Source organism: Dendrobates tinctorius, unplaced genomic scaffold (genome assembly GCF_039654945.1).
Source record: "Dendrobates tinctorius isolate UK_male_01 unplaced genomic scaffold, ASM3965494v1 ptg000046l, whole genome shotgun sequence".
NCBI lineage: Eukaryota > Metazoa > Chordata > Amphibia > Anura > Dendrobatidae > Dendrobates > Dendrobates tinctorius.
The window spans coordinates 72,823,906-72,840,004 of NW_027361714.1; the positions used below are offsets into that span (position 1 = coordinate 72,823,906).

General features: G+C 41.8%; 1 protein-coding gene across 1 annotated transcript in view; it reads left to right on the forward strand.

The window, feature by feature from the left end:
- Window positions 1-16,099, forward strand: part of LAMA4 (laminin subunit alpha 4) — a 227,737-nt gene that overhangs the window by 171,374 nt on the left and 40,264 nt on the right. The window contains exons 22-28 of the mRNA XM_073575987.1: window positions 3,119-3,264; window positions 4,422-4,584; window positions 8,403-8,536; window positions 10,330-10,501; window positions 10,586-10,717; window positions 11,618-11,757; window positions 14,773-14,908. Coding sequence (XP_073432088.1) covers window positions 3,119-3,264; window positions 4,422-4,584; window positions 8,403-8,536; window positions 10,330-10,501; window positions 10,586-10,717; window positions 11,618-11,757; window positions 14,773-14,908 — 1,023 coding nt within the window. The remainder of the gene's footprint in view (window positions 1-3,118; window positions 3,265-4,421; window positions 4,585-8,402; window positions 8,537-10,329; window positions 10,502-10,585; window positions 10,718-11,617; window positions 11,758-14,772; window positions 14,909-16,099) is intronic.

The window sequence follows — 16,099 nt, forward strand, 5'->3', positions numbered from 1 at the left end:
TGCAAATTATGCAACACCAAAAATCTGCAATTTTCTTGATGGTCTGGGGCGACCCGCATTACCACCTGGGCCCAAAACTGAGGTTTATTTTTCGCCAAAGGAGTAGCATCAATCCCCCTCAAAGGGATAGGCGTCCGCAGAGGTGTCATCAGAAATCCACAACGTTTAGCAAAATCCAAGTCCATTAGGTTCAGGGCTGCTCCCGAATCCACAAAAGCCTTGGCGGAAAATGTGGACAGGGAGCAGATCAGAGTAATTGCCAGAAGAAACTTAGGTTGAACACCATCCACAGAAAACGTGTGTGCAAAACTTTTCTCTCGTTTAGGACAGACAGAAATAATATGCAAGGCATCTCCACAAAAAAACACAGCTTATTACGCCTTCTGAACTCCTGACGTTGCTCCCTGGACAAAACTCTATCACATTGCATAGGTTCAGACACTTGTTCAACCGGTGACAACACCTCTCGTGCAGTCTTGCGTTCACATAAACGCCGATCAACCTAAATGGCTAATGACATAGAATCGTCAAGACCAGAGGGAACAGGAAATCCCACCATAATATCTTTTACGGCTTCTGACAAACCCTTCCGAAAGAGAGCTGCCAAGGCATTATCATTCCAGGTAGTAAGGACCGCCCACTTTCGGAATTTTTGACAGTACAATTCTGCAGAATCTCGACCCTGGCTCAATGCCAACAGGGTCTTTTCAGCCTGATCAATAGCATTAGGTTCGTCATACAACAACCCCAAGGCTTGAAAAAATGCATTCACATTAGTTAGAATAGGATCATCTGGTTTCAAAGAAAACGCCCAATCCTGGGGATCGCCAAGCAGCAAAGAGATGACAATTTTAACCCAATGCGCGGAGCTCCCTGACGAGTTAGGCTTTAAGGCAAAAAATAATTTACAATTATTTTTGAAATTCAAAAATTTAGACCGATCCCCAAAAAACACATCAGGAGTAGGGATCTTTGGTTCAGCAGCATGTGAATGAGCAAGGTAGGTGGAAATTCCCCGCACTTCCGCAGCGAGCTGCTCCACACGATCAAACAATTGCTTTATCTCCATTGAGAGAGAAAAAAATTCCCCCTACGGCCTCAGAGATATAGAGGAAAAAATATACACACCTTTTTTTTTTTTTTTTTTTACAATTCTTTCCTGCTATTGAGTACCCTAGGATCTGCGGTATGGCTGGTGATTCTGTTATGATTGAGTCACCGTAGGAGGCAAAAACAGAAATACTAGCTAAGTCCAGAAAACCAGAGAAGTTGGCAGCTATCGGATTGCAGACCCCTGAACCTATCAACAACAACTAGCAGTAGCCGTGGGGGGTTCCTACGGTGCCCTAGACCCCTCGATCACAGCCGGAGAACTAAATGCCTAAAGTCAGAAAGGGAAATCTAAACTGCCCCAGAGCAGACCCCAAAGCAATAGGCAGCCCCCAACATATAATGACAGTGAAGCAAGATGAAAAAACACTCACACAGATAGAAAGATAGGCTGAGCAAATGATGGGGCCCAAGCTAACTAAATGGGACAGGATAGAAAAGCTGCTGTCTGCAATCCGCCAAAACCCTATCAAAACAAGAGCCAACAGACTGATAGGGAAAAAAACCCTGAAGACGCTAGGCTTCAAAAAGACTATATCAGTACTCAGGTATTTTCTGAAGACAGAGCAAAAAGGAATTCAGCTCACCCCAGCAGGGAATGGCAGAAATCCAGAAAAACAAGGCAAAACAAAACCAAAACACAAATGCAAAAAGCAGAGCAGAAAACTTAGCTTTTGAGGAGCAGGAATCAGACTGGTCTCCTAGAATCCCTCTGAGAAATCACCAGCAAGGCAGAAGGGCGTTGGCTGCCTTATATCCAGTCAGCAATTCCAGTCACCCAGTCATCATCATCCTGCTCAGGTGCTTGGTAATCAGCCTCACTACCTTCCTTCACCAGAAGAGGGAGTTCATCAGACCTCAATGGTGAAGGGGAAAATGAACTCACAACAGGGTGGGTTATGGCGTGGATATACCCACCCATCAAATTCATCAATAGTCCCTTACTGGAGTAACATTGCTGATGAGGGACATGGAGGCGCACGATACACCAATTTCATTAAGTGTCGTACACCTTTTAATGAACTCTGAGCATCTTATTTCCTCTCACCCCTCTTTAAGACTAATATATGAAACCCCAGTTTTAATGAGTCATGGCCTTAGACTTTCTATTGAGTCCGTACTCCACTTTGTGACCATGCTCAGGTAAGAGCTGTTTACTTCTATAAACTGTGCTGTACACTTTTAAGTGGTCTTTTGAAAGTCTTTAAAAAAGTTTCAAAAGTTTAGTAGCACTTTAAAGGTTGTAATTTGCATGTTTTCAAATACTGAATGTCTTCCACAAACATTTAGTCAACCAATGGCATCTAAATGTGTAAAATAATAAACAAAAGCGTTATTCACCCTCAATAAGATCCTGTGCTGCCTTCTTGCCACGTTTCTGTTATTGGTAGATAAGCACATGACCGAGCCACTAAGCCCAATGATTGGCTGCAGCGGTCACATGCGCTTATGATGTCACCTCAACAATCTACCAAGAATGACCACAGGAGAGGCATCACTAGAGTTCTGGGAGGATGAGTAACAACTCTATTTGGAATCCTTTAGCTAAACGTTTATCCCAGATGACCCCATTAATAAAATTGCATTAACCATTGAATGAATAGACCATGGAGACTATAGTATAGTTGTTACATGGCAGCACCTCCACCTTGAAGAGAAGAACTTCAAATCTGACCATTGATGTGGAAGGACATATGACTGCAAAAAATATCTCTTTCATATCATGAAAATGCTAACAATCAAAGGAAGAAGCATGGTCATTGAGTCACTTGCACTGTTACCTCTGACAGCCGAACTATAAACTGAATATAGGATGCATCAGAACAGGAATTTGTCATGAACTGAAAAAAAATTAAAACGAATGTTGATGGCCTGTCAAAATGTTTTATTATGAGACCTTACCATTTTGCTTCTGATTTATTTGATGAGAATGTGAATTCTGTGACTTACTTTGAATGAATTATTAAGACTTTTTATTACCTTTACTTATCTACTTACATTTTTGCAGGCCAAGTCAGATTACATGGGCCTAGCAATTAAGCGCAACAATCTTGTGTATGTGTACAACCTGGGAAAAGGAGATGTGGAGATTCCATTGGACTCCAAGCCTGTCAGTACATGGCCGTCATACTTCAGTCTACTGAAAATAGAAAGGTAACAAACCCAACAAATGCACAATACTATACAAACAAGGAATAATAAAAGATGTATGGAAAAAACACAGTTAAGTTAATTCACATAGCTACTTCTTCCAACAGAGCATGAAGTATGTGTCTTAATTTAACCTGTCACCCAATAATCATTCTACCTCAAAATTAAGACTGATGTGGATGCTATAAGTCCTACTGATAGTTCATCTGAGAATTATTGAGTACCGTATATATTTCCAGAGCATGCAGTATTTCTAATCAAATGCCCCAAGTAATCTTAGATTCCAACAATGCCCATCTAATGAATGCCAATAAGTAACATCCTTCAGGAATTCATAACATATGCAGGGGAATAATAGGACCCTATGGACCCCAGTGGAACTTTTGCCTCTGGACCCCCACCTCTACCCATATGCATTTTTACTATAATGTACAGATAAATCCAGTACCTCACTGGTGATTTCCTCCATTGTAATTATTCATTACCCCTGTTCTTCTCCATCTTGGCCACAATGCCATGAAAATTCTTCCATCCATGTCTTATTTCTACATAATGTAACCCACAGTAATGTTTCAGCGATCTTAACCATCTCTCAATAAAGTCCTTAATGCTGTACACAATAATAATTCCAACTCTCCTTTTCCATACACCAATTTTGTGCCCCACAAATAACAGTGCACCACACCCCTTTCCTACTCCATGTAGTAATAGTGAATCATCTGTGCCCCCATGCAGAAGCCATGTCCCTTTTTATGCTTCGATATAATAATGGAAGGAAATGGTAGGCACTCTACAGTGAAATTGATTGGGTGCGCAATGGTAGATATATCCAATCGGCGCAGAGAAACCATAGCTCTCCTGATTCAAACAAAAAAAGAAGCATTGATTTCATAGCATCAGCAAGTAGGACTGTGCAGAAAATAGGGCCAACGTTTCGCTCACATGGCCTTCTTCACGGCCACATAGAATTACAGACAGGCATCACAGCCCATCAGCTTATGCTTGTCTGTAATTTTATGCACAGATTTTATTTTAATAAAATTTATACAGAAGTGAATTGAATGAGTTATACTTTACAATTAAATTAAGGAAAAATACTTGTTATTACTGTGATATTTATCATACCATGATATGATACTAATATTAACTCTTTCTCACAGATTGGGGAGACATGGCAAAGTTCTTTTAACTATACCTAGTGAGAGCAGTACAGCTGAGGAGAAATTCATTAAGAAGGGAGAGGCTGCTGGGAGTGATTCTTTGCTTGATCTCGAACCTGAAAACACAGTATTTTATGTTGGTGGCGTGCCTGAAGGATTTAAGGTATGAACGATATTTACTGTAGATTTATGAGTACCGATATATGTTAGCGTGGCACAATCATTGATCACAAGTGCAGCCAAAATAACATGATTTATTTGTGAAATGGTTCATTAAATGTTTGGTGCAAATTAGTATAGTATGAAGGTTGTCGTGATGGGCCGCACGGAGGCTTAGTGGATAGCACTGCAGCCTTGCAGCTCTGGGGTCCTGGGTTTCTATCCCACCAAGGACAACATCTGCAAGGAGTTTGTATGTTCTCCCCTTGTTTGCGTGGGTTTCCTCCGAGTACTCCGGTTTCCTCCCACATTCCAAAGACACACTGATAGGGAATTTAGATTGTGAGCCCTGATGGGGAAAGTGTCAATAATGTCTGTAAAGTGCTGTGGAATTAGTGGAGCTATATAAATGAGTAAAATACATAAATATATTAACAATTCATTTGCCATACAGTAAAATATGATTCATGCCAACTATACAGACTTTATACATTTGCAGGGATTTGTACTATGGACTCAATGGTACTTTGTGTAATGTAATATTTAGATAAGTTCCTTCATCCTTAACTATTCTTTCCATCTCCAAAAATACACCTGTGAGTAGAAGGATGACTATAGGAGTCAAAAAAGGCCCCATACACATTAGATTCAAATCAGCTGAACTAACCAATTTTATCAAGAAGAGACAATCATGAAATGTGTACGGAGACCTCCTAAGTCTCCTCTGACAGAGGATATTGGGGGAAGAAAGATCGGGCATGCTAAATTTAAACAATGATCATTTTGTTCTTGATGTAAAGCTACAGATTGAATCACCAATTTATCATTAATGCTATGTGAACTTGTATATATCTCATGCAATTTGATTATGTAAACTACCTTGGATATTGTATAGGGTGATTTATCAGTTCACGGTTTTTTACTTTGAGATCCATGGATAATAGATATATAGATTTAAATGATAAGCGAGCGTGCTTGAATATCGACTTATAAGAGCATGCTCAGGTGTTAACTAAGTATCTCGGACGTGCTCGAATAATATGTTCGAACCCTGCGGTTGTATGACTCGTGGCTGTTAGGCAGCCGCAACACATGTGAGGATTACCTGTTTGTTAGGCAGTCCTCGCATGTGTTGAGGCTGTCTAACAGCCATGTAACATGCAGTAATGAGGACTCGAACATATTATTCGAGCATGCCAGAGATACTCGGATAGCAATCGAGCATGCGTTATCCGAGCACTTTCGCTCATTACTAATAGAATTAGATAGCTTTATAAATTTAACCTAATTGGGTCTGACTTATGAGCACTTTTTGCCATTGCGTTAACTCTAACTTCCGGATATTCTACGAGAGTGAACACAGTGGGGTAATTGTTAGTCTCCTTGTAGTTTTAGCAGATTGTCCACTATGTATACAGTGGCATGTAGAAGTTTGGACACCTGTGGAAAATGCTTTTTGTAGCCAGCCAAGAGGCTTTCAATTCTTGTTTCATTTTTCCTTGGAAAATTTTTCCAGTTCTGTGAAATTCATGGGTCGTCTTGCATGCAGTTATTTTGAGGTCTAGCCACAGATTTTCAATGATGTTCAAATCAGGGGACTGTGAGGGCCATTGTAAAACCTCCAGTTTGCGCCTTTTGGTAGCCTATTGTGGATTTTAACACGTGCCATCCTGTTTTCAACTTCAGTTTTTTAACAGATGGTGTTTTGTTTGCATCAAGAATTTGTTGAAATTTCATTGAATCCATTCTTCCTTCTACCCATGAAATATTCCCTGTATCATTGGCTGCATCACAACCCGAAAGCATGCTTGATCCACCCCCACCATGCTTAATGGCTGTCAAGATGTTCTTTTCTTGAAATTCTGTGACCTTTTTTTCCCACGTATTCCTTTGATCATTGTGGCAAAAGAGTTCTATTTTGACCTTATCGGTTTAGATATTTTTTTTTGCATACTACTGACACTGAATTTTATAGTGACAACGTAGGAAAGGTTTTCTTCTAATGACTCATCCATGAGCACACAAATCTCCAGGGATGCCTAATCTTTTGCATCAGCCCATGTTCCTTTTTGTAATCTTTAAAATGTAAAAAACGACAATATATTTTTTGTTGTTGCCTAAAATACAAAGAAAATGTTTCATCTTTAACTGTAGGCCTTTTAGAGATAATTTCATCTTCACCTTGCTTAACCATTCACAGCAACAGTAATATTGACCAGGTGTGCCCAAAATTTTACATGACACTGTATATGTACTGTTTACAGTGGCGTACCGCCAATTGCAGCAGGCCACGCGTCTAATATAGGGCCCCGAAGGGTGAGGGGGTCCGCCGGAGTTGGACCGCAATGGCTGTGCCAGGGGTGGACATATCGCATGTGCAGTCGGTGCGGCTGCACCGAGGCTCCGGGAGGCCCCGGAAGGGTGGCTAATAATGAGAGCAATTTGGCCTGTTTATCTGACCCAAGGCTCCGGGGGTCCCTGATCAGATTGCCCTCATGTGCGGCAGGCAGGGAGAGATCCCTGCAGCTCCGCTGCATACAAGAGAAAATGGCAGCGGAGCTGCATCAATCCGTCCTGCTTCCTACCCGCGCTTCCTGTCTCACACAGCAGTCAGCGGCGTGGCTGGATGACATCATCATTCAGTGCCGTGGCCGCTGTGCCAGTGAGAGGAAGTTGCCGGTGACGGTGATGCTGTGGCTTCCTGAGAGTGTGTGGAGAGGTGAGAGGTGCCGTCTGCTGTGTGTGTGTACATACATATGTGTGTAGAGATGAGTGGTGGCGTGAGTGTTCGTGCGTGCATGCGTAGCGCGGCAGGGGAACGTGCAGAGAGGTGAATGGTGCTGTGTGTGTCTGTGTGTGTGTGTGTGTGTGTAGGTGGAGGAGAGGGCAATGATGGGGGTGATTTGGAGAAGGCAATGATGGGGTTACGGAAAGGGCAATGATGGGGTTGGTGGCAGAGAAAACAATGATGGGGTGGTGGAAAGGGCAATAATGGTGGCTGGGGGAGGAGGAAATGATGGAGGTGGATTTAGGAACAGGGGGAGGTGGAGGAAGATGTTATTATCGCTTATTATGTTTATCACAGTTCCTTAGCATGTAGTATACATAGCACAGTCCCTTAGTATATAGTGTATTCACTTATGTATAGCACAGTCCCTTAGCATATAGTGTACTCACATATTATGTCTAACACAGTCCCTTAGTATATATATATTATGTATAACACCATCCTTAGTTACATAGTTTCCTCTTTTATCATGTATAACACCATCCCTTATTACATACCACCTTCTTTAGTTATATATGGTACCATCTCTTATTATATAGCTTCCTCTGCTGTTATGTACAGTGCTGTCTCTTACATAGGGTATTCTTGCTATTTTTGTTATTCACAGTGCCCTCTTTTATTACATAGTCTGCTCTCTTGCTAGATAAAAAAATGACTGCTAATGGAGGAGTAGGTGACCAGACTACCAGTCCATCATCTCCTCCATTAAAAAAGCTTTCCCATGCTCCATCAGACATCATTGCATTATATATCTAATAAGAGAAGATGGTATGTAATAAAAAACAGGGCTCTATACAATCCAATATGTAAGGGACGGTGCTGTACATAGCAAGAGAGGGCACTGTATAAGGGACAGCAATATACATAATAAAGGAGACTGTAATATACATGTATGTGTGTGTGGATATATATGCATATATATTTATATATACATAGCTTTGTCTCCATAAAAGGAGGGGGCACAGACACATTTCTTGCACAGGGGCCCCAAGCTGTCAGCTGTATTTACACATGCTTACTGATTTTTTTTTCAGCTTCCCGACAGTTTGAACCTACCGAGCTTTGTGGGTTGTCTGGAGCTCGCATCTGTCAATGATGAAGTTATCAGTTTGTACAATTTCTGGAACAAATATAACATAAATACAGTCACAACACCACCCTGTAGGAGGTAAGACGTCATTGCTTGGACTAGGATAATTTTTAGGTTATTCATCACTGAATGTCTATATGATTTTTATTTCAACTGAAATGTACAACTACATGAATATTTGTTTCTTCCTTATTTATTTTATTTTGTACTAGTCTTAGGCCAGGTTCACATAGCGTTAATGCAGTCCGTTCAACGCATAGCGTTGACGGACTGCATTAACGCTACTCACATAATGCGATCGCGTTATGTGAGTCCACTAATGCAGATGCTTCATCTGCGCTAGAAGTGATGGACCCCCCGGATGCTGCAGCCCGCGTCCGAGGGTCGGTCACAGAATGACGGCACATCACTAGCGCATGCCGATTTATGGCATGCGCTAGCGATGCGCTCCTAATGGAAGTGAATGGCAGCGTTAACGGATTGCATTACATCGCGTTATGCATTAGCATAGTGTGACTCCAGCCTTAATAAGCATTTCAAAGGGGTTATCCCAACATAACAAGTGACAGAATTTGGTAAGGGCCTGACCAAATGTAAAATCTGTCAGAAACCGCCAGCCCAAAAAGGCTACAAAAGACACACTTTGTTCAAGCCACTCCATCTAGCAGATCGCAGAGGAACTCCAGCCTTCACCCTTTAATGCATACCCAGGCATCTGGAATTAATGTGGGGTCAACTGGCTTTTATCCATGGAGAAGCTACTGGCTGGAGAAGTGAGCCTGAGGAAAGGATGGTCAAGGTGGCCTAGCTAATAATAAGAGAGACAGAGAAAGAGACAGATCAGGAGACAAAACCACAGTTAAAAATTATAGTTGGGGTAAGATACCAGGTGGTCAGTAAAAGCTGTCAACCTAGCTGGGGTCAGAGTCAGGAGGAAATCCAAGCAAAACAAAGTTAGAGTCACAAGTTGGATCGGGATCAAAGTCAGAGAACCAGGAGTGAAACAATTAATAACATGCAGTTTAAATAGAGTGTGGCTGCAGAAGGGAGCAGATTACACTTTCTGATCTATTGGACAGCCCACACACCCATTCTGTCTCACTGATGGACACCACAGGTCCTAGTCATGTATGTTTATCTGGCTAGACAGAGCCTGTGCCACAAGTCATATTAGCCATAACATCTCTTCTATTACAAGTGCCTCTCGCAGGATGAACACGGCAGAGCATGGCTACAGAGGCAGATGTCACTGGAGCAGGTGTGGATAGAGATGTAACACCAACTCTTTAGAATAATGATGCCATACTGCTAATTAAAAGGATTTTCCACTACTATTACATTGATGACATATCCAACATCTGATACCCCTTATGATCATCTTTTACCTTGCAGCATCTAGACACAAATAGTGTGCAGAACAATATAGCACCGCTCCTTCACACTGTTTAGAGGCGACTTTCCAGAACTGAAGATCAGCTCTTTGAATAGGAGCTGAATTTCAGTACCCGTCAGAAGCTACTAAACAGTGCAAATGACCTGGTTCTACCCATGTAGCTGCTCACATCTGGCTCCTGGAGTTGATAACTGCAGATCAGATCAGATTAATCATCAATATGATGATAGTAGGGCATTCACTTAAAGGCCATGGTGTCTTCAGAGATTTTACTTATATGGATGAGATGAGAATTGGTTTTAGGATCCACCTCAGACCCAGGAGTCAGTCCATCACTGATCATTATGTCATGTCATATCCTTATCATGGTTTAACGTACCTGTAGGCATGCAAATCAAAACTTGTATCATGTAATTTTTATTTTGTACAGTTATTATCACTTAGACTACCTTAACAATTTGCTTGTTTTTATGCACAGAAATAGGTTGGCTTTCACCCAAAGTCGTGCAGCCAGTTACTTTTTTGATGGTTCTGGTTATGCTGTTATACGCAACATTGAAAAGAGAGGACGATTTACCCAAGTCACTCGCTTTGACATTGAAGTTCGTACAACTGTAGATAATGCTCTTATTTTCTTAATGGTGAATGGAGTAAGTAAATGTTTTGTTCACTTCTATTCATTATGTCACATTAGACTTTGCCTTTCTGCTAAATGTCTGTTCACTATTTCCTAGACTAAGTTCTTTAGTCTAGAAATCCAAGATGGCTACCTGCGGTTGTTGTACGACTTTGGATTCAGTACTGGTCCAGTTCTTCTAGATGACTCAATGAGAAAAGCACAGATCAATGATGCAAGATACCATGAGGTATTGTTTCAGACTATGATTTTTTATAGTTCTACAGCTCTTAAAATAATTGTCTACGATATAAAGAAAAAAGCCACCTTTGTCCATGGTCAGTGTGTGATATTGCATTTCAGCCCCATTTACTTGCTTGGGGAACAGCTGCAGTTCTAGACTAAGAGGTATATGCCTCTTCCTTAGTGACGAGCGAACGTGCTTGGATAACGTGTTATCCGAGCATGATCAGGTGTTATCCGAGTATTTCTTGCATGCTCGGATAACATATTTGAGTCCCTGCAGCTGCTTGTTTTGCGGCAGTAGACAGTCACAGCACATGCAGGGATTGCCTAACAAACAGGCAATCCCAGCATGTGTTGCAACTGTCTACCGCCGCAAAGCATGCACCCACAAGGACTCGAATATATTATCCGAGCATGCCCCAAATATTCGGATAACACCTGAGCATGCTCGGATAACACGTTATCCATGCAAATTCGCTCAACACTACTCTTCATGAGTCTGGAACATCAGACAAGTGTCACTCACCCATGTTTGTGATTTGCTACAAATCCTACCTCAGTTCCTGTTGGAGTAAAATTTGTGGCATTCAAATGCCATCACTCATCTTAAATTTGATGAGCAGCAGTCACCACACCCCATCTCACATCAGCTCTGGAACTCTTTGTCGGAGCCAGGAAAAATGGCTTAGAAAGCCAGAAGTCACAGAATTTTAGCACAACCTCGAGGTATGTATAACTTATGTGACTGTTCAAAGCTTTATTCCCCAGAAAACTGGTGTAAAAAGCTTTGCTGAATTGGGCCCATAGGCTATAGACAAAAGTTGGACCAAAAATCATTTTTTCTAATCTACCTAATGGTAAAATGGTGAATATAGTCACTTAAATGATCTATTTCATTTTACAGATTTCTGTAATTTATCACAATTCCAAGAAGATGATCTTGGTGGTTGACAGAAAACATGTGAAGAGCGTTGACAACGATAAGACCTCAATTCCATTCACTGACATATTTATAGGAGGAGCTCCTTCACACATTCTGGAGAAGTACGTTCATTTCATTCTGAATAGTAGAGCACCACTTCCCATCATCACAAATCAAAACTACCCCAACACATCACAGAAAGTCTTCTACAGAAAGGAAATCAATCATATAAAGAAAAAAAACACATATCGTTGTATAAAATGCAAGGCTACAGAAACATTTATGTGCAACACATTGGCCCCAATGTATGTCAATGTATTGCAAATCTAGGATTACTGATATTATTTCAGTAGTAGATAAGATCAGGGCAGACATACCACTGCTACAACATGTGCAGCCGTAAGGGGGCCCAGGAAGTAAGTGGGCCCATCTCCACTTCCAAAGCAGGCCGAACTGTGCACTTTCATGGCCTACTGGACGGCAATAGAGGCCCTCTTCTGTCGGTGTCTGCCCCTAGGAAAGATGTGCACGGATCTCCTGCATGTATCTGAAGTACAGTATTGTGTTCTAGATGAAGACTTGTAATGGACAGTGTGCTAAAGCAAGGTTGTAGAGGTGAATGCCCAATCTAGGAATCGTGAAGTAATGGACATAAAGGCTTGTAATAAAACAAGAACTTTAAAGGGGTATGGCACTTGCTGGTTATAGTCTCAGATTCAATACTTATTGTTGTTTTATAGGCTGAATTGAGTGATGGTTGGACTACTAGGACGCCAAAGAATTTGGTGGTTAGAGTATTCAAATTTAATCATACAGTTTATATGAGAAGCAAGACACCATAGTGGTGCATAGCAATGATCTTTACTTGCTGTGTGGGATGTTCAATCACCCACAAATCGCAAGTAAAAGCCCTGTCTCACATAGCGAGATCGCCAGCGATCTCGATACATGTGACACATAGCGGCGATCGCCCCCCCCCCCCCCCCGCGCTGGATATCGCTGATCGTGCTCGAATGTCCTGGGCTATTTTTTCATTGTTGGCGTCCCGCTGGCCAGCATGCATCGCTGTGTTTGACACCGACGAGTGACCTCGTTGGCGACGCAGAACTCAGGGACGCAGGCTGGAATCCGTTCAGAATAGCTGCTGTGTGACAACGCACCAGAGAACCTTACAAGGTCGCATCGTTGTCGGGATCGCTGGTGCGTCGTTGAAGAGATCTGCCTGTTTGGCAGCTTACTAGCTACCATGTAGCGACACATCAGCGATCCCTACCAGGTCGTATCGTTGTCAGGATCGCTGGTGCTTCGCTATGTGAAATGGGACCCTAAGTCTCCCATGCAAAGATAAAAAAGTCACTACTCAGCCAAATAAACAATAGTCTCTGGTGGCATCTCATTTACAAGCCTATCAAGCCAATCCCTGACATCTGCTGTCAAGTGGGCACTTCAAAGCAGATTTGACCTTGTTTAGCTCTTCCACAGTTTTTGCCCTGCTTGGCTCTACACTGTCTTTCTGACCCAACTACTGTTCATTCAGGGTTCACAGCTTTTTACTTTTCACCTTACAAAAGCAGCTTTGAAAACTTCAACACAACACATCCATCAAACTTCGAGACACGGGTGTAATTCAAAATCATGGAGCCACAAAGTAAAGGTCCAAATTGCACTCCCCCATTGGTTCCCAGAGGCCATGACAATGAGAATCAGGTTTCTATGATCAAGTCATGAGGACCAAATTGGGATGGCAGAAGGTCATCCTCTGTCTAACCATTTAGATGCCACGATTGCTGTTCACCACAGCATCTGAGGGCATGATCTTACTCCATACAGCTATTTCTGACGTCTGCTGTACATATACGGCAGATGTTAGGAGAAATGAGTAGACATCAGACAGTGGGCAGAGTCACTACAAACCAGGCCTCCCAACTCACAGGTCCCATAACAGCTATCTGATCTGCCGCCATTGACAGTACATTGCTGCTTCTTGTCAGGGTTATACTGTAGGTGTTTTTTTATTCACAGGGAAACTTTCTTGCTCCTCACAGCCCTGATTTCTTACTACCAAGCTGCAGTAGAACTCCCTTACTCGTTCAACATGTAAATTGCAAAAAGTGCTACAAGCTCCAACTTTTGGCAGTACCATGGGCACCAGTGCTCAGGAAGGATATAATGGAACTAGAGCAGGTACAAAGGAGGGCAACAAAATTAATAAAGGGGATGGGGGAACTACAATACCCAGAGAGATTAGCAAAATTAGGATTATTTAGTCTAGAAAAAAGACGACTGAGGGGCGATCTAATAACCATGTATAAGTATATAAGGGGACAATACAAATATTTCTCCGAGGATCTGTTTATACCAAGGAAGGTGACGGTCACAAGGGGGCATTCTCTGTGTCTGGAGGAGAAAAGGTTTTTCCACCAACGTAGAAGAGGATTCTTTTACTGTTAGGGCAGTGAGAATCTGGAATTCCCTGCCTGAGGAGGTGGTGATGGCGAACTCAGTCGAAGGGTTCAAGAGAGGCCTGGATGTCTTCCTGGAGCGTAACAATATTGTATCTTACAGTTATTGTTAGGTTCTTTAGAGAAGGACGTAGATCTGGGGATTTATTCTGACAGAATTTTATAGGCTGAACTGGATGGACTAATGTCTTTTTTCGGCCTTACTAACTATGTTACTATGTTACATAGGAGTCGCAATGCAAGCCCATCAACCGGCATTATGCTGCGATAAAACAGCTGCACAGAACAATCTTTGGCTGTGTGACCTGTGTCACGTCTATAGTCCTTTTGTAGTCCTAGCCTTACGGTCTGGTACAGAAGTGACATCTAGTGGCTGTCGCTAATACATCATACACCAGATAACATAGGCAACATATCTGCATGCACAAAAGCAGGAACAAATACATGGACACAATAGTAGTCATTCTCATCATAACTAGGCAGTATATTACACTTTATTAGTGTAACATAAGTGGTGCAGTCAGCACATATACAACAGAATCTAAAGACACAGTGGATGACAACATTTGGTAACACTAATAGCACCTTACTAAAAGGATATTTGCCCCAGACTCACTGGTTATATATTATACTGAGTATACAGTATGCTTACACTTATTTCTCCATACTCCACAGCATGAGGACACACCTGGCTGCAGACTTAGCCTTCCGAGGATGCATGAAAGGTTTCCAATTCCAGAAGAAAGATTTCAATCTGTTAGAAGAGCAAGACACTATTGGAATCAGTTACGGATGTCCTGAGGAGTCATTAGTAAGTTACAAGATGCCGTATCATTGTATCATAAGTTAGGTGGAACAAAATATTGTTTTTGTGTGGTCATAATAGTGCTAGTGCTTATTTATCATACGTTAAATATAGTATTCTTCTTCTAATAATAAAGCGATAATGTATAAGTATGAATATGCAGAGCCAACATTCTCCCTGGCACAACATAATATAATATATTGATTTTTCATCTGCTATTTTTACATCTTTGCTTTTGTAATTCATATGCCATTCTTATGGTACCAGTTTTTATTAGTGATGAGCGAATACTGTAGCTTTGGATAACTCCTTATCTTAGTAGCTATAGCGCTTACCGAATAGCTGCATCGGGAACCCGGATACCTGGAGCGCTCCCGATAATCACCTGTTCGGTGCCACAGCTGCATGTGTGGGGGCCATGTGACAGTCACAACCCATGCATGGAGAGCCTGTTGCATTTGTTGTGACTGTCACATTGCCGCGACACATGCAGCTGTGGCACTGAACAGCTGATTATCGGGAGCGCTCCAGGTATCCGGTTTCCGGATGCAGCTATTCGGTAAGCACTATAGCTATTGAGATAAGGAGTTATCCGAAGCTATTCGCTCATCCCTAGTTTTTATACATCTTACATAATCAAATACAATTTCCTACGTTAATGGCAATGTAGCAGTTAAATTTGGATGCGATATCGATGATTTGTATGGGACCCTTTTTTATTGCTCAACTACAGACATGAAATGGCGATTCTCATCTGACATATGGAACAGACTCATGCATGCTGTGATTTCTTTCAAACAAACCTTCTGTCTGTGTGAAAAAACTGTCATCTGAACAGTCATTGAATAAAATTGGTCCAAGTGCCGTCTATAAAAACTACATTCATGTGTTGTGTAATACGCTCATCTGAATGAACCTTAAGTGGCAATGAAAGTGATTCCATGTTTGTCTAAAGAAACCGGTCATTTTGAATACTGAAAGTAAAGCATGAGAGAAGGTGGATTAACACGAAGCAATCTGGGGTGCTAAATGACCACCGATCAGCTGCATGTTTGCAAATCGGCAAAAGGTTTAATAGCCTGTTTACACAGGCAGCCCGCATCTCCCATGCAGCCCGAACAATCAGTAATGGATAGGATGTCATTGTTCTTTGCCGCGCAGGGCCTGCCCTGTTTACACAAAATGATGTGCTGTTGA